The sequence below is a fragment of the Mobula hypostoma genome, chromosome 6 (genome assembly GCF_963921235.1).
Source record: "Mobula hypostoma chromosome 6, sMobHyp1.1, whole genome shotgun sequence".
Classification (NCBI taxonomy): Eukaryota; Metazoa; Chordata; class Chondrichthyes; order Myliobatiformes; family Myliobatidae; genus Mobula; species Mobula hypostoma.
This window is the reverse complement of record NC_086102.1, coordinates 144,062,968-144,082,747: the sequence shown is the minus strand read 5'-3', so window position 1 is coordinate 144,082,747 and position 19,780 is coordinate 144,062,968. Positions and strand designations below refer to the sequence as shown.

The 19,780-nt window shown below is 44.1% G+C and overlaps 1 protein-coding gene across 3 annotated transcripts in view; it reads left to right on the top strand.

Annotated features, from left to right (window-relative positions):
- The window catches only part of kcnh3 (potassium voltage-gated channel, subfamily H (eag-related), member 3), a 648,677-nt gene that overhangs the window by 588,241 nt on the left and 40,656 nt on the right, over positions 1-19,780 (top strand). For all 3 annotated transcript variants that reach the window (XM_063051908.1, XM_063051907.1, XM_063051906.1), the window contains exon 11: positions 10,423-10,637. In XM_063051908.1, coding sequence (XP_062907978.1) covers positions 10,423-10,637 — 215 coding nt within the window. The remainder of the gene's footprint in view (positions 1-10,422; positions 10,638-19,780) is intronic.

Below are 19,780 nucleotides of genomic sequence, written 5' to 3'. Positions count from 1 at the left end.
GTTGAAAGGGATAATAAATCAGCCATGATGGGGTGCCAGAGCAGGCTCAATGGGCCAAATGGCTTTGTTCTGCTCCTATGTCTTATTTTCTTATCGATATTTCTCAATGTCAAGTGTGTCCCTTTAAATAGTGATGAAACACAAACTTAGCGTAACGTGGTCATTCCACTAGTCTGTTTCGTTAAGGCCATGGTGGAGAGCCAGAGTGCCAGATTGTGTCAATGCTGGCAAAATGATGCATCCTGATATAAGTGATATCATTAAATGTCTGTCTTATGCTAGGAAAGTACCGGGGTGCCAGTGAGGATTGCAGCTGTAAATACCCAGGGCAGTTTCACAGTTGATGCGTTTTCATTCAAAGTGATTAGCTTCATATGGTGCTTCCAAAAAAAAGCTCAATAATCCAGTTCCTAAACATTGAAAAATTACATTTGAAACAAATGTAGAGTAAGGAATGTAAATTGTTAACATTAAATGGAAGTAATTAAAGAGAAAAGGAATTTGCCTTCCCCCTTTAATTGTTGTCTGCAGCCCTGGAATTCCCACTGATAGGGTGTCTCAGATCCTGTGCCCAGTCTGATCTGTTCCAGAATCTGAAAGGTGGCTCCTTGGGGCTCTCTACTGTGGGCTGTGTTCAACTGCAGTAAATGCAGGAACCCACTGCTGAACGCTTTCAATGGGCCTGAGACCCGACTGCCTTGCACAGTTTAAAGATGGCGCTGGTGAATCACAGCGACTTCTGGTCGGTGGCCAATGAAACAAAGAAAACAGCTTTGTTAATCACTCTTTTTCTGGTAAATGATCTTCACAAACAATAGCCTGTAACGTCCCTTTGGACTTGGAGACAATTCGATGTGGCAGGACCGAGGCGAAGCAAAGCAGTGGGCCTTTCACCGAGAGCGAGGAAGACCGAGGCAGATCGAGGCGCGATCAATTTAAGCGCCGGGCTGAATTGGAAAGGTAAGGTACAGGCCGAATTGAGGTGGTGGGATCCAGGCCCCAGAGCATATCGAAGCAACTGAATCTGATGTTTGGGCAACAATTTAGGCTGAATCGAGGCGGCCAGGTCCAGGTACCAGCATGTACTGAAGCGACTGAACCTGAAGTTTAGATGATTTAAGTGCCAGGTCGGATTGAAAAGTTCAAGGTGTCAGGGCCCAAGGGGGGATAATGGGCTGGTTCAGTTCGCTGCTCCACTCTGTGCTGGACTAAGGGTCTATAGACAGGACTGTCTTCGTGGACTTCAGTTCAGAACGCTATTAGCTTGTGTTTATTGCTTGCATGATTTGTTTTTTTTTCTCTGCACACTGAGTATTCCACAGTTTTTTTTGTATGTTTTTCTGGGTTTCTTTGTTTTATACTTTAGACTGTATTGTCGCCAAACAATTCATACTGAAACGTACAATCATCATAGTGATATTTGATTCTGCGCTTCCCGCTCCCTGGATTACAAATTGATAGTAAATAATAAAAATTTAAATTATAAATCATAAATAGAACATATAAAAATGGAAAGTAAGGTAGTGCAAAAAAACCGAGATGCAGGTCCGGATATTTGGAGGGTACGGCCCTGATCCGGGTCAGGATCCGTTCAGCAGGCTTATCACAGTTGGAAAGAAGCTGTTCCCAAATCTGGCTGTACAAGTCTTCAAGCTCCTGAGCCTTCTCCTGGAAGGAAGAGGGACGAAAAGTGTGTTGGCTGGGTGGGTCATGTCCTTGATTATCCTGGCAGCACTGCTCTGACAGCGTGTGGTATAAAGTGAGGCCAAGGACGGATGATTGGTTTCTGTGATGTGCTGCGCCATGTTCGCCATCTTCTGCAGCTTCTTCCGGTCTTGGACAGGACAACTTCCATACCAGGTTGTGATGCACCCTAGAAGAAAGCTTTCTATGGTGCATCTATAAAAATTATAGATTTTAGGGGACAGGCCAAATTTCTTTAGTTTTCTCAGGAAGTAAAGGTGCTGGTGGGCCTTCTTGGCAGTGGACTCTGCTTGGTTGGACCAAGTCAGGTCATTTGTGATATTGACCCCGAGGAACTTAAAGCTTTTGACCTGTTCCACTTGCGCACCACCGATGTAAATTGGGTCGTGCGGTCCGCTACTCTTTCTGAAGTCAACAACCAATTCCTTCGTCTTGCTGACGTTGAGGGATAGGTTATTGTCTTCACACCATGCCACCAGGTTCTTAATTTTCTCTCTGTACTCAAACTCATCATTACCCGAGATATGGCCTACAATTGTTGTGTCATCAGCAAACTTGTTTATTGAGTTCGATGGAAACTTGGCTACACAATCATGGGTGTTCAGTGAGTACAGCAGGGAGCTGAGTACACAGCCTTGTGGGGCACCGGTGCTCAGAGTGATTGTAGAGGAGAGCTTGTCCCCTACTTTTACAGCCTGGGTCCTGACTGTGAGGAAGCTGAAGATCCAGCTGCAGATCTGAGTGCTAAGGCCCAGGTCCTGGAGCTTAGGAATCAGTTTATTTGGAATGATGGTATTAAAGGCAGAGCTGTAGTCAATGAAAAGGAGCCTTACGTATGCGTCTTTATTCTCCAGGTGTTCTAAGGAGTAAAGTAGGGCCAGAGAGATGGCATCTGCCATTGACCTGTTGCTCCGGTAGGCGAATTGCAAAGCGTCAAGGTTGACCGGTAGGCTATGGTTGATGTGTGCCATAACCAATCTCTAGAAGCACTTCATAGCAATTGATGTCAGAGCCACAGGTCGATAGTCATTCAGGCATGCCACCTTGCTCTTCTTCAGCACTGGGATTATCGTTACTTTCTTAAAACACGAGAGGATCTTAGACTGAAGCAAGGAGCAGTTGAAGATGTCAGCAAACACTCCAGCAAGCTTGCTTGCACAGGCACGGAGAACCCGTCCCTGAACACTATCTGGGCCCGTCGCCTTATGGGCCCTCGTGGGACGCTCCTTATGGCTGCCTGTTAGGAAAGTAGATCTCAAGGTTGTGTAATGTGTACATATTCTGATAATAAATGTACTTTGAACTTTGAGAGGAACTCAAACAAGTTCATGGGGATTTGTGTGGTAAAAGATGGAGAGAGAATAGTACCAATAGTCATAAAGGTATCAGATTGGGTCAGTGGGGGTGCAAGTGGCTTGTAGGAGGGGTCTTTGTGTCATATATTGGGAGATCGGATTTGAAGATGAGATCTGGTGATAAGGAGCTGTGTTACATTGTACTATGGTTGAGGTTTACAACTAATGATGAGTGAGAACAGAAACTAAAGTGAGCCCCCTTCATCCTTGCTCTGCCCCTGTTCTGAAAGGAGCAAACCACAATGCAAGTGTCCGGGGCATGTGGCCATTGAATGAATGGCACTACCGGACTGGGGGATGGAAGGCAGGAATATGCTCCCAGGAGCCAGCGGGACTTGAACAGGCTGGTGAAGAATGCTGACTGCACAAGAGGCATGCCCTTTATTAGTCATTGCCACGGAAACCCTTTAGTCTATAACCAGGCACTTTTGACAAGAGGTTTGCCATGGAAATTGCAGGCAATTTCCTTCTGTAGGTCAACTTCACTCCTGACACAGCAGAGGCAGAACTCTGCCATTTATGGCTCTATGGTGGAGAAAGGTCAAAGAATGCTGATTGAGTATTGGCCCTTTAAAAAAGCAGAGTTAGTAAAACCTCCTTACATTGTAAGTAAATAGCAACTGGCACTTTTTCAGACCATGAAGTTCTCACTACAGAAGAATCTGTTGGCAACATCTTAGAAACATAGAAACATAGAAAATAGGTGCAGGAGTAGGCCATTCGGCCCTTCGAGCCTGCACCGCCATTTATTATGATCATGGCTGATCATCCAACTCAGAACCCCGCCCCAGCCTTCCCTCCATACCCCCTGACCCCTGTAGCCACAAGGGCCATATCTAACTCCCTCTTAAACATAGCCAATGAACTGGCCTCAACAGTTTCCTGTGGCAGAGAATTCCACAGATTCACCACTCTCTGTGTGAAGAAGTTTTTCCTAATCTCGGTCCTAAAAGGCTTCCCCTCTATCCTCAAACTGTGACCCCTCGTTCTGGACTTCCCCCACATCGGGAACAATCTTCCTGCATCTAGCCTGTCCAATCCCTTTAGGATCTTATACGTTTCAATCAGATCCCCCCTCAATCTTCTAAATTCCAACGAGTACAAGCCCAGTTCATCCAGTCTTTCTTCATATGAAAGTCCTGCCATCCCAGGAATCAATCTGGTGAACCTTCTTTGTACTCCCTCTATGGCAAAGATGTCTTTCCTCAGATTAGGGGACCAAAACTGCACACAATACTCCAGGTGTGGTCTCACCAAGGCCTTGTACAACTGCAGTAGTACCTCCCTGCTCCTGTACTCGAATCCTCTCGCTATAAATGCCAGCATACCATTCGCCTTTTTCACCGCCTGCTGTACCTGCATGCCCACTTTCAATGACTGGTGTATAATGACACCCAGGTCTCGTTGCACCTCCCCTTTTCCTAATCGGCCACCATTCAGATAATAATCTGTTTTCCTATTTTTGCCACCAAAGTGGATAACTTCACATTTATCCACATTAAATTGCATCTGCCATGAGTTTGCCCACTCACCCAACCTATCCAAGTCACCCTGCATCCTCTTAGCATCCTCCTCACTGCTAACACTGCCACCCAGCTTCGTGTCATCCGCAAACTTGGAGATGCTGCATTTAATTCCCTCATCCAAGTCATTAATATATATTGTAAACAACTGGGGTCCCAGCACTGAGTCTTGCGGTACCCCACTAGTCACCGCCTGCCATTCTGAAAAGGTCCCATTTATTCCCACTCTTTGCTTCCTGTCTGCTAACCAATTCTCCACCCACACCAATACCTTACCCCCAATACCGTGTGCTTTAAGTTTGCACACTAATCTCCTGTGTGGGACCTTGTCAAAAGCCTTTTGAAAATCCAAATATACCACATCCACTGGTTCTCCCCTATCCACTCTACTAGTTACATCCTCAAAAAATTCTATGAGATTCGTCAGACATGATTTTCCTTTCACAAATCCATGCTGACTTTGTCCGACCATTTCACCGCTTTCCAAATGTGCTGTTATCACATCCTTGATAACTGACTCCAGCAGTTTCCCCACCACCGACGTTAGGCTAACCGGTCTATAATTCCCCGGTTTCTCTCTCCCTCCTTTTTTAAAAAGTGGGGTTACATTAGCCACCCTCCAATCCTCAGGAACTAGTCCAGAATCTAACGAGTTTTGAAAAATTATCACTAATGCATTCACTATTTCTTGGGCTACTTCCTTAAGCACTCTAGGATGCAGACCATCTGGCCCTGGGGATTTATCTGCCTTCAATCCCTTCAATTTACCTAACACCACTTCCCTACCAACATGTATTTCACTCAGTTCCTCCATCTCACTGGACCCTCTGTCCCTTACTATTTCTGGAAAATTATTTATGTCCTCCTTAGTGAAGACAGAACCAAAGTAATTATTCAATTGGTCTGCCATATCCTTGCTCCCCATAATCAATTCACCTGTTTCTGTCTGCAGGGGACCTACATTTGTCTTTACCAGTCTTTTCCTTTTTACATATCTATAAAAGCTTTTACAGTCCGTTTTTATGTTCCCCGCCAGTTTTCTCTCATAATCTTTTTTCCCCTTCCTAATTAAGCCCTTTGTCCTCCTCTGCTGAACTCTGAATTTCTCCCAGTCCTCAGGTGAGCCACTTTCTCTGGCTAATTTGTATGCTACTTCTTTGGAATTGATACTATCCCTAATTTCTCTTGTCAGCCACGGGTGCACTACCTTCCTTGATTTATTCTTTTGCCAAACTGGGATGAACAATTGTTGTAGTTCATCCATGTAACCTTTAAATGCTTGCCATTGCATATCCACCGTCAATCCTTTAAGTGTCATTTGCCAGTCTATCTTAGCTAATTCACGTCTCATACCTTCAAAGTTACCCCTCTTTAAGTTCAGAACCTTTGTTTCTGAATTAACTATGTCACTCTCCATATTAATGAAGAATTCCACCATATTATGGTCGCTCTTACCCAAGAGGCCTCTCACGACAAGATCGCTAATTAACCCTTCCTCATTGCTCAAAACCCAGTCCAGAATAGCCTGCTCTCTAGTTGGTTCCTCGACATGTTGGTTCAAAAAACCATCCCGCATACATTCCAAGAAATCCTCTTCCTCAGCACCTTTACCAATTTGGTTCACCCAGTCTACATGTAGATTGAAGTCACCCATTATAACTGCTGTTCCTTTATTGCACACATTTCTAATTTCCTGTTTAATACCATCTCCGACCTCACTACTACTGTTAGGTGGCCTGTACACAACTCCCACCAGCGTCTTCTGCCCCTTAGTGTTACGCAGCTCTACCCATATCGATTCCACATCTTCCCGGCTTATGTCCTTCCTTTCTATTGCGTTAATCTCTTCTTTAACCAGCAACGCCACCCCACCTCCCCTTCCTTCATGTCTATCCCTCCTGAATATTGAATATCCCTGAACGTTGAGTTCCCATCCCTGGTCACCCTGGAGCCATGTCTCTGTGATCCCAACTATATCATAATCATTAATAACAATCTGCACTTTCAATTCATCCACCTTATTACGAATGCTCCTTGCATTGACACATAAAGCCTTCAGGCGCTCTTTTACAACTCTCTTAGCCCTTATACAATTATGTTGAAAAGTGGCCCTTTTTAATGCTTGCCCTGGATTTGTCGGCCTGCCACTTTTACTTTTCTCCTTTGTACTTTTTGCTTCTACCCTCACTTTACACCCCTCTGTCTCTCTGCACTGGTTCCCATCCCTCTGTTGTGAACTAACCTCCTCACGCCTAGCCTCTTTAATTTGATTCCCACCCCCCAACCATTCTAGTTTAAAGTCACCTCAGTAGCCCCCGCTAATCTCCCTGCCAGGATATTGGTCCCCCTAGGATTCAAGTGTAACCCGTCCTTTTTGTACAGGTCACGCCTGCGCCAAAAGAGGTCCCAATGATCCAAAAACTTGAATCCCTGCCCCCTGCTCCAATCCCTCAGCCATGCATTTATCCTCCACCTCATCGCATTCCTACTCTCACTGTCACGTGGCACAGGCAGTAATCCCGAGATTACTACCTTTGCGGTCCTTTTTCTCAACTCCCTTCCTAGCTCCCTATATTCTCCTTTCAGGACCTCATCCCTTTTCCTACCTATGTCATTGGTACCTATATGTACCACGACCTCTGGCTCCTCACCCTCCCACTTCAGGATATCTTGGACACGATCAGAAATATCCCGGACCCTGGCACCAGGGAGGCAAACTACCATCCGGGTCTCTGGACTGCGTCCACAGAATCGCCTATCTGACCCCCTTACTATCGAGTCCCCTATCACAACTGCCCTCCTCTTCCTTGCCCTATCCTTCTGAGCTACAGGACCAGACTCTGTGCCGGAGGCACGGCCACTGTCGCTTCCCCCGGGTAAGCTGTCCCCCTAACAGTACTCAAACAGGAGTACCTGTTGTTAAGGGGCACAGCCACCGGGGTACTCCCCATCACCTGACTTTTCCCCTTCCCCCTCCTAACCGTGACCCACTTGTCTGCCTCCCGTGGCCCTGGCGTGACCACCTGCCTTCCACTCCTCTCTATCACCTCCTCGCTCTCCCTGACCAGGCGAAGGTCATCGAGCTGCAGCTCCAGTTCCGTAACGCGGTCCCTTAGGAGCTGCAGCTCGATGCACTTGGCGCAGATGTAGCCGTCTGGGAGGCTTGGAGACTCCAGGGCCTCCCACATCCGACACCGAGAACAGCAAACTGCCCTCACAGTCATAATGCCCCTCTCCTCAAATAGCAACAGAAAATGAATGTCAAACCTTCCTCGCCTCGCCCGCTTCTGCCTAAGCCCGGTGAGCCGAAGCCCTTAAGCCTTCACTCTGCTCCCGGCTCACTCCGCAGCCCGCAAACTACGCTGCCCGCTCTATGAGGCTTTGTTCCTTTTAAATCTGCCGCGCTGCACTGCCCGACGTCACACGCCTGCGCAGTCCCGCCTCTCAGAAAGCCGTTGGAGAAAAAAAATAACGAAAATTTCAAAAATGTCTTTCTCGGCACTCCCACTCAGACTCTCAGACTCCTTCTTCGAATCAAACCCGAAGCAGGATGTCTGCCCTTTTAAATCTTGTGGGGAGTTTTATGCCAGAGTAAAAATCCTAGAACAATTCTTGTTTCTCGAAAAAGCAGGAGGCAAATTGCAAAAATAGTGTTAATGCTTCCAGGTTAAAAAAAACACAGATGATTTGTTTTGCTGCTGCGTAATATTTTAATGAAATATCTTGAATGTAGACAAATTGTGTCAAATGGTTCCATGTGGATGGTTTGAAGGGGCAGTGGGATGATTGTGTGTAGGGGTGAAAGACACATATATCAGAAGAGATCTGTTGGGCTGTAGACTGTTTTTGCATTGGAAACATTTCTTTTTCCAAAAAAAAACAAGTACAGGAAATCATTTGTAAAATATGATATACTTGCTATTTGAACCAGTATACAGTATCCTCTCTTGTTTTCCCTACAATTGATTGCACTACATGACATAACCACAACTGTTCACATTCATTCTGACTTTAATACTACTGCCCAGTACACCAATTCCCACTCGACAGCACCATCTGGCATTGAAAGTGACAATGGGCAGCACATTTGAGATAGGTGGTAACAACAGCGACACATATGTTAAATCCTGGCACCCTCACCATCAAAGCAATACTGGAGGGCAAGTAACTCCAAGCTTTCGAAGGGCATTCTGCATCATGAAGAGTAGCAAGAAGCTGCAAAAGTTAATGCCTAAACGTCCTGGTGCAATCTTTTCATATGTTATCACGACCCCTCCTCCTTTTCCTTCCAGTGAGTGGAAAGATCAGTATTGAGGGAAATATGGACAGCTACCTCCTGGTGCAGATAGGAATGCAAACATTGTGCATTAAGATATAAATGACAAATTATCATTAGCAATGCTGCAAGTTGTAATGTGCTTTTAATATGCAGTGTAAACAGCGCCTACTCAGGTATTTTAACAGGTTAATTGTTTAGACAAATGAGTATGTAATACTTGTTTGTAGTATTGAACAGACAACTGGGCTGATTTTATTTTATTTGCTGCAACATATGCTCAGAGCCTCTCAATAATTAATCAGTTGCTTGATTTTCAAACATTGTGCAATTTAACTCTTCGAGCTCCAAAGATAACTCAACCCTTTTCCCTTAATTAATGTGAACTGGGATTTGGTCTGATTATTAGTTCAATTCAAAGTGGAACAATATTGAGTTGGCATGAAGGCTGTGAGGGGAGGACAGAGACAGATGACCATGTGGCTGATCAAGTATGATATGGAAAAATGTGAGATTTTCTACTTTGGAAGTAAACAGTAAAGATGATTGTTAAAATATGACAGTGATTTTCAGAGATTTGGGAGTCACTGTACACAAGTCACTGAGTGATAATGCACAGATATGACAGGCATTAATGAAGGAAAAATGAATGTTGGTTTTCAGTGCAAGAGGAGTTAGATACAAGACTGGAATACCCAAGGTATTGCATACAGTTCTCATCTCCATACCCAAGGAAGAATATACGTCTCATAGGGGGAACGCGGTGAAGGTTCACAATGTTGATCCTACTATGGTGGGTTGTCATATGAGGAGAGTTTAAGCAGACAGAGTTTATGTTTTCTTGTGTTTAAATGATTAACAGATGGCTTCACGGGACAAGGTGGATGTAGGAAAGACGCTTCCCTTAGTCAGGCTGCCTGAGACAGTAGGGTACAGCTTCAAAATAAGGCCTTAGCATTTTGGACTGAAATGGATGAAATATCTTCACCCAGATTGTAATGGTTGCTTGGGATTCTCTATACAAAAGGGCTGTGGAGACTCAGTCAATATGTTCAAAAGGGTGATTGATCAATATTTTTCAGATATTAAAGGAATCAAGGTTTTTTTGTAAGAACGTGCTGTGGTATGAGGTCAGCCATGGTTTTATTGAATGGTGAAGCAAGCACAATATGTCAAATAGCCCATCCAGTTTTCATTTCTTATGTTCTCACATAGTTATTAAGCTGTATCCTACCAGGGAATAATTTCTCTGTAAGTGCAAACCAGCGGACTAGTTTCTGTGCATTGCTATCTTGAAGTGTCACATGTATATTCTATCAAAAGTTACCAGTGAGATTAATTCATAATAAAAAAAACTTGAACATTTTTCTTGGAATTACACCGTTCATGAATTATATTATCACGGAGGGTGCATCAAAGTATATTAAATTTTAAAAATTACATTAATTGACTGCCAATCCTGATTTTAAACAGATTGGTTTTAAACATGGAATTACACTGCCTTGTTTGCCTTCTGGGCCTCTGCAAGAAGCAACTGACCTGAAATTTCTTTTGACCTACTTAGGAAAAGGCGACTTGATTGGCGCTGACTTTTTGGCAAAGGACCAGGTGATTAAGACTAATGCCAACGTGAAGGCTCTGACTTACTGTGACCTGCAGTACATTATTCTGAAGGGTTTGCGGGAGGTGCTGGAGCTGTACCCAGAATATGCACAGAAATTCATTGAAGATATTCAACATGACCTGACCTACAACCTGCGAGAAGGGAGTGAAGCTGACGTAAGTTGAAGTCTTCAAACTACCACTGATTAATTAAATAATGTTTCTCAAAGCTACATCTGTCCATTATTTTTAAATTAAATACAAGTTCCCAAGCTTCTGTGTGGTTTGGTGGGTATATGCAATTTGCTGGATATGCTTAGAGTTTGTGCTTTTTTTGGTTGATTCTAGCTTTGATAAATTCTAGGGTGATACCATTATGACAGATGATTTTGACTACACCTCTTCTCACCCTGTCTCCTGTAAAAATGCTGTTCCCTTTTCTCAGTTCCTTTGTCTCTGCCACATTTGTTCCCAGGACGAGGCTTTTCTTTCCAGGAGATTGGAGATGTCCTCCTTTGTCAAACAATAGGGTTTCCTCCACCATTGTTGCTGCCCTCACCCACCACTCCTCCATTTCCCAGACATCTGTGCTCACCCCATCTTCCCACTGCCCTTAACAGTGATAGAGTTTCTTTCATCCTTACCTACCACACCGTGAGCACTTGCATCCAACACATCACTCTCCGCAGCTTCTGCCATCTCAAAGGGATCCTACCACCAAACACATCTTTACCCCCCCCCCACTCTCTGCTTTCCACAGGGATCACTACCTCCGTGATTCCCTTGTCCATTTGTCCATCCCCACTAATATTCCTCCCAGTAGTTATCCATGAAAGTGGCCAAAGTGCTACACCTGCCCATTCACCTCTTCCCTCGCCTCCATTCAGGGCCACAAACAGTGCTACCAGGTGAGACAACACTTTGCCGGTGAACCTGTGATTCTATTGTATCCAGTGCTCCCAGGGCAGTCACATTGGTGAGGCCCATCGTGACCTGGGGATCACTTCATCAGGCACATTCACTCCATCTACCAAAAGCGGAACTTCCCGGTGGCCCAACATTTTAATTCCCAATCCCATTTCAACACGTCAATTCATGGCCCCCTCTTTTCCATGCTAAGGCCACCCTCAGCGAGGGGAGCAACACCTTATATTCTGTCTGGTTAGCCTCCAATCTAAAGGCAAGAACATCGATTTCACCTCCCGGTAAAAAAAATTCCCTCCTCCTCCCCTATTTGATTGCCGCCTCTCTGGCCACTTGCCTCTCCTCACCTGCCAATCTCCTGTCCTTGGGTCCCCTCCTCCCTCTCTTTCTCCTATGGTCCACTCTCCTCTCCTATCAGATTCCAGCGCTTTACCTTTCCAATCCACCTGGCTTCACCTATCACCTAGCTATCCTCCTTCCCCTCTCCCCATCTTTTTATTCTGGCATCTTCCTCCTTCCTTTCTGGTCCTGAAGAAGGGTCTCAGCTTGAAACATCGACTACTTGCTCATTCTCATGGATGCTGCCTGACCTGCTGAGTTCCTCCAGCATTTTGTTTGTTATTTTGGATTTCCAGCATCTGCAGAACGTCTTGTGTTTATGACAGATGATTGACAGCCCATTGATCATTTTTATGACAGCAGATTGAGTCCTCATGATCCTATTCATAAGTTTGAGAGAAATAGCCCTTTATTGTATTTCTACCTGTAAGGGTGCTAAATATTCTCAAATGTATAATGTCCCTAATGCCTTATCCATTCATACCTTTTATGATTACTGTTGATGGCTGTTCTAGCCTTAGTGTACATTTCACTTATACTAATATATTACATTCAACTTGGAGATTAAATGCATACCTCAAGGTGTTAGTATGGACATACAGCACAGAAATATGCCTTCAGCCCATTCAGTACAGGAACTGCAGTTCACCCGCAATGTCTGGGTTGATCATGATGCCAATCCAAACTAACCCCATCTACCAGTACATGGTCAATATCTCTCCATTCTCTGCCTGTTGAAATGCCTTTTAACATTGCTATTGTATCTGTTACCACCTCCCTGGCAGCATATTTCAGGCACCTACTACTATCTGTGTAAAAATCATATCTCATCAATCTTTTTTTAAACTATCCCTGTCTCACCTTAAGGCTACAAATTTCTGTGTTTGAAACTTCCACTCAGAAAACGATTCGGACTATCTACCCTGTCTACACCTCTCATTATAACTTTGTGTACTTTTATCAGGTTGCCCCTCAGCCTCCAACACTCCAGAAAAAAAATGTTTAAGGTTGTCCATCTCTCCTTATAGCTAATACTCTCTCATCGAGGCAACATCCTGGTAAACATCATTTGCACCTTCTCCAAAACTTCCACATTCTTCCTGTAATGCAGTAACCAAAACTGTACACAAAACATCAAAGGTGACCTAACGAAAATTTCATACAGCTGCGAAATAACTTGCCAACTTTTATACTCGACACCTCAACCGAGGAAGGCAAGTATACTGTAAACGTTCTTATCAAACTACATACTTGCATTGTCACTTTCAGGCAGCTAAGGACCTGCACGCCAAGGCCAGTATATCAATGCTCCAAAGTGATCATTTACTGATTTGAAATCTGAAATAAAAACAGAAAACACCAAATAGACTCAGCAGGTCAAGTGGCATCTGTAGGAAGACCATAACGCCATAAGACATAGGAGCAGAATTAGGCCATTCAGCCCATCGAGTCTGCTCCACCATTCCATCATGGCTGATCCTGCGTCCCACTCAATCCCATACACCTAACTTCTTGCCATTTCCTTTGATGCCCTGACCAATCAGGAAACGATCAACTTCCACCTTAAACGTATGCACGGACTTGGCCTCTACCGCAGTCTGTGGCAGAGCATTCCACAGATTCACTACTCTCTGGCTAAAAAAATTCCTCCTTACCTCTGTTCTAAAGGGTCGCCCCTCAATTTTGAGACTGTGCCCGTTAGTTCTGGATACTCCCCCAATAGGAAACATCCTTTCCACATCCACCCTATCTCGTCTTTTCAACATTTGAAAGGTTTCAATGAGATCTCCACGCATTCTTCTAAATTCCAGTGAGTACAGGCCCAAAGCTGCCAAATGCTTCTCATATGTTAACCCCTTCATTCCCGGAGGACAAACAGAACTAATAGCTCAGGTCTTTTGTCAGACACGGAATGCTAATTCTGTATCTCTTTACACAGGTTTTTTATTGGATTGTTTTTTATGCCCTATTATGTTTCTTGTACTTCTGGCCAAATATCTCAGAATATCCCAGCTTCATGTCACATTTTCTGTCAGTCCCAATACCAAACCAGTATTTATCTATATATGGAAGTAAAAATACAATATTTTCCACTGCAATTTCAGTCAAGGTGTCTATTATTTTAGCGTTTTTTTTCAAAGAAGAGAGTTATATCAGGTGACTGCCGCCCATGTAGACATCAAGAATCACCATTCTAACCAATAGCTGTCTTCATTGACATAAGTGTGTCCAGCTGATGCTAATTGCCCAGTTTTGCTTGTAATATCACTGGGAGACAGGAGGAGCTCTGTAATGTTGATATAGGATGCAATAGAAATGTTTGCATACATCATACAGGCTCCTATTAACTGTAATTTCTGTCTGTCATTTTGCTTTCAATAATTCAGATCCTTCCTTGGTTTTTCCAAGTGTCTGAAAGAGTCTTGTTTGTACATTAGTTGAAGATTGCTCATTCACAACGTTAATCTGTGAGCATGTTTTATTTTTAGCTTATAGGTCATTCTGCTCAAGTCAGGAGGAAATTACTATTGCTAAAAATAGCAGTCCCGAGACTGTTCCTGATTTGTGATTTATTCACTGTGGGGCTTAACAGGCAGAAAACAAAACGTTATGACCTTTTAAAAGCATCTTGCAGATGGTCATGTGCATCTGAAGTATAGGCATCATTGTAATGTAGAAGGCATCAGTATAGGCTGTGCTTTACACTCAGTGTATGAAGTCAGCTGGAAAAGATGTGGACGACCTGGCTCGTTGGTGCTGCCCCCTGCTGACAACTTTCCCCACATGACTTCAGCCCAGCTCATGATTGCTTTTGAATGGTATCGTAAGGACCTGGAATTTACATTAATGCAATCCAGTGCTTTTGAAGTGCCATCTGAAATCACTTCTCCTTCCCATCTATACTTTAAACCTAAAGTGAACAAAATCTTTCTTTATTTTAAAAATAGACTTTATCCATGTAATACTCTCAATGCGACTTCCTTGCCCACTTGATTTCGCCCCAGCCCTGCTGATCTCCCTTCTGTAACCTATCCCTGCAAGAGGAGCAGGTGCTATCCTGCCCCTACACCTTGCACGTTCTCCTCACCACCATTCAGGACCCTAAACAGTCCTTTCACAGGTGAGGAGACATTTCACCTATGCATCTGTTGGGGTCATCTATTGTATCCTGTGACCCTTGTACAGCCTCCTTTACATCAGTAAGACATGACACAGATTGGCAGACCACTTCGTCAAGCACCTTCACTCCGTCTGCCGCAAAAGGCAGGATCTCCCGGTAGCCACCCATTTCAATTCAGCTTCTCATTGCCATTCTGACATGTCTGTCCATTGCCTCCTTTATGCCATGATGAGGCTAAACTCAGGTTGAAGGAGCAACACCTCATATTCTATCTGAGTAGTCCCTGACCTGATGGCATGAACATTGATTTCTCTAAGCAGGTAATCTCTCACCCTCCCTCCTTTTTTTCCATTCTCCGTTCTGGTTATCCTCTCAACCCATCTCTTCTTCTCACCTGCCCATCATCTACCTCTAGTTCCTCTCCTTCCCTTTCCTCCATGATGTCCCATCGTCTCCTATTGGATTTCTTCTTTTTCAGCCCTTTATCTCTTCCACATATCACTTCCCAGCTTCTTACTTCATGCCCTCCTCCCCAACCCACCCACCTTCTCCTTCACCTGGTCTCGCCTATCATCTGCCAGCTTGTACTCCTTCCCCTCCTCAGCCTTCTTATTCTGGCTTCCGCCCCCTTTCTTTGCAGTTCTGATGAAAGAACTTGGCCTGAAACATTGACTGGTTATTCCCCTCCATAAAAGCCTGAGTTCCTCCAGCTCTGTGTGTGTATTGCTCAAGATTTCCAGCATCTGCAGAATCTTTTATGTTCATGATATACAAAAGGAATAGTGCAAAACGCTTACATCATGGTAATCACATTCAGAGGAGTTAACTTATTTTTTTTTAAAAACCACTGCTGCATCACCACTCATGGGGCCTGCTAAGATGATACACCCTCTCATTCTTTAAAGGCCTTCTCCACCTGACTCCCTGTGACGTTCCCTGTCATTAACTGGGAAGAACTAGGTTATCAGGTGTGAAGTGCTGTAATTGGCCTGTTCCCTGCTCAGCTGCCTTGGTGATCTGGAGACCCAAGATGGAGTGGGTCTGACAGCTTGTAGTGCACATTCCCCTCAGAACAGGGATATTCAGTTGCCCTCATCCTGATGACCACCTTCATATGCATTGGCAGAAGAAGTCTAGACTGTGGTCCTTCTGCACAGAGCCTTAGTATCATCTGCTCCGAGCTTCAGGGCATCACTCAGCATGTAACCCTGTAGCCTGGAATTTGCAGGCTGGCGACATTCCCTTACTGGCATCTCACGGTGCTGGCAGACCAAAGGACATCTGTCACTGAGTTGATAACCTTTCAGCAGCACTTGATGTCCATCTCAGTGTGCGATCCTGTAGATCAGAGATTCCTCTGCTGCACAGTTGCTGGGGATGAACCAGGATGCACACCTTTGTATCCATCTCCAGACCCTCTTAGCAAATCCACACGTGGGTCACTGTCTCTTCTCCACAACAGAGATCAGCTTACATTGGGGGTGATATGTGCTATGGACTGTTCTTCATCAAGTTATGGTATTGTTGCACTGTTGTAACTATATGTTATAATTATGTGGTTTTGTTAGTTTTTTCAGTCTTGGTCTGCCCTGTGTTTTCGTGATATCACACCGGAGGAATATTGTATCATTTCTTAATGCATGCATTACAAAATGACAATAAAAGAGGAATGTGTGTCCTCATAATCTAATATAATCTAAAATATATGTCATCTGCATAGGAAGGATCGGACAATGAGGGCCCCTCACCACCAGCCAAGCGAGGTCTTGGTGCTTTGGGAGTGAGTTCTGGTGATGAGGCATTCTGCCAGATGGTATGGGCAGTTTGCACAGGGACTCAACTCACAGAGTCCATTGTGTCCCAGTCCCACAGTGTCTGTAGTACATTCCACGTTCACCAATGTCTGGTAGACTTACAGTCAAAGGTGTTTACTTGGAAAAACCCTTCCACAAAGGATGGGAAATGCGGCACTATCCATTTGATTCAGTGTCTTGCAGTAACAGAGCCAAGTTTATTTTCCACAGCACCAGGAACAGGTAGAAACTCAGCACGTAGTGGCACTTGGTATGTATGTCCATTAGGTCCACACATAGCCTGATGCAGCCGCATATGAAGGTGGTCTTCAGGATGAGGGCAACTGAGTACCCCTGTTCTGAGGGGAATGTACACCACCAGCTGTCAGACCCACTCCATCTTGGACCCCCAGATCACCAAGGCAGCTGAGCAGGGAACAGGCCAATTACAACACATCACACCTGATGACCTAGTTCTAATGACAGGGAACATCATTTCCACAGGCAATTTTTTGTTTAACCTTCCCAATCCGCTCCAACTAATTCTTGTTACACACGTCAGCCCCTGTGAATGAGATCTCCAGCACCTTCTAGTAGTCTAACCTGATAGAGAATGAGTCATTGGATCGGTTGGACCAGATGCTGAATTGACCAAACTTTTGTCATCCCTTCTGATCTCCCCTTCCTGGATCAGCACTCATTCCTTATGCTGAGAAGCATCAAGGACTACTCCTCATAATCAATGGTACCATATAAATTCAAGTTCTCGTTGGGCTATTTCCTTCCGTAGAAGGAATATGATTAAAATAATTGAATTAAAGGTAAAAGTCATTTAATGCAGACATACTATACTAGAAAACCTATGGACTACAAAATGTGGTTAATCACTTTCATCACTGACAGCACATCTTAAAATATATAATAAGTGATAACTTATAATGGTGGACGAACCAGGCAGGACAATTCTGAAGGATTTTCTTGTAATTGGTCTGAGGGCTTCAAAGGGAACTGAAGCATTCTGAATTTAGAAATGTATAATTGCACAGTACAAGTGCTTTTACTGCTGGGAGTTTGAAAGGTATTTCTGCTTCAAATGAGATCTGACAGACCGTTTCTAATAATAAGTAGTGCTGCCTAAAATAACAGCAGTTTGTCCTAAAGCTTTGCAAGTCTCTCGGGGACTTCAATAAATTCAGAGCTAAAAATAGCAACATGCACTCGCCATAATCGGCAGTCTCATCAATAACCCAGACAGGTTCGCCTCTCTACAATTGCTTTCAGAGCGTTGGGGGGGGGGGGGAGCTGGGGAGCTGATTCGCAGATTCTTGTAATTACCTCCCAGGTGATATATTGTATTGCAAAAATTGAGGGAGGGTTGTTTTTAATAATTTAATGAAACCTTTTCCTGCTTTTTAAAAAAAGTCATGAGTGCGCATAAATTGAAGACTGCTTTGTTCACAAAGGTGCTCGTGTAGTGAGGTTTTCCTTCGCTCTGGGCTTTTTACTGCTGAACTCCAGAAGGGATTGCTGTTGCTAAAAATAGCGGTCACGAGACTGAATGGGTTCAATTCTTGTGAATTATTCACCGAGGATGTTTAAAAATATATGGCAGGTTGATAATGACTGTCTTCCATACGGCTTCTTACTGTCACTGCCTGAAAATTAACAAGCTACATTCCTGGTAGAAGTCCCTGAAAGGGGACAGTGTCTACATTTCCTGAAAATTATCATTATTGGCAGCTATCCTGCCTTTTATATACTTGTGATTAAAAAGACAGCATAGAAATGTCCCTTCCTACGGTTGCAATTTTAACCTGCAGACCAGGAAATGACTTCTATCACATGTAAGCCTGTCCATACACATGCCAAACTGCAGTGTCTACTTAAACACAGCTGAAGGGTATTGTGTTTTATTTGTCGGGAAGATTATTAATTTTGATAAATCTGCACCTGATTTATGGACACAAGGAGGAGACGGACAATCTAGTAGAGCAGCAAAGTTCATGGGTTCTTTTCCACCAGAGGCATGTGGTAACTCGTACCCAGAGGGCATATTCTAATATTACAATGTTCATTAAACAATGACTCTATGCTTGGTATTGCATCCTTTTATCAAACACTATGGCCCTGCTTGCGTATCACGTAGACAGCTAGAATGCAAATCGACGGTCACCCCTGGGCAACGGAGGGCGTCTGCCTCTGATTGACTTCAGCCAGAAACTGGCGACATTAACAAGCAGCCAGCATTACTTGAAGGGCTTACCTACTATACGAAAAGCTGCTGCTTTGATGCCTTAAGTAGCCGATCTCTGGCCTTGTGTCTTGGGTGTAGAGCAAGGTGGGGTGGGGGGCGGTGTTGTTTAGTGGTGGGCGGTGAGGAGGGGTCAGGGGCAAAGGTTATTTTCTTCAACCAGAAATGGAATTTCCCACTAACAGCATTCAGCTTACTCTGAACTGTCAGCCATGAAGCAGACCATCCTTTACAGCTATGGAAATTTGATGGCGGCCATACAAGTGCTGTCCTAGAACATGGAACGTAGAACATAGAACAGTACATTCCTGTTGCCCATGGTGTTGTGCCAGCCACTGAAACCTGTTCCAAGAGCAATCTAAACCACACAGCCTCCATTCTTCTTCCATCCATATCTAAGGCTATGTCCACACTAGACCGGATAATTTTGAAAACGCTGGTTTCACGTAAAAACGATAGGCGTCCACACCAGACATTTTTCAAAATCTCTCCGTCCACATTAGACGGATATTTGGGCGAATCTCCTCCTACTGAGCATGTGCAGGACACACAGAAAACAAGCGAAGAGGAAACAGTATACTTGGTGCGCATTTGTCCAGTTACAGACTAGAAAAAATTAACAGGAATTGCTGTTGGTTTTCACGCAGGAGGACTTAAAACTAAAAAAAACAAATACTGGAGTGTATGAAGGCAACCGACAGGGAGTTCACGGACAATATGACCCGGCTGATGACGAACATTGAAAAACTGACGAACCCTGTTCCATTAATAAAGCACCTTGTTAAAAGTATAAAACATGCCTGCATCAGTGTATCATGTATTTCCATACAATGTTAGAATACAATCTATTGTCAGAGAAGTACTTGCATAAATGGGTAAACCACCTTCATAC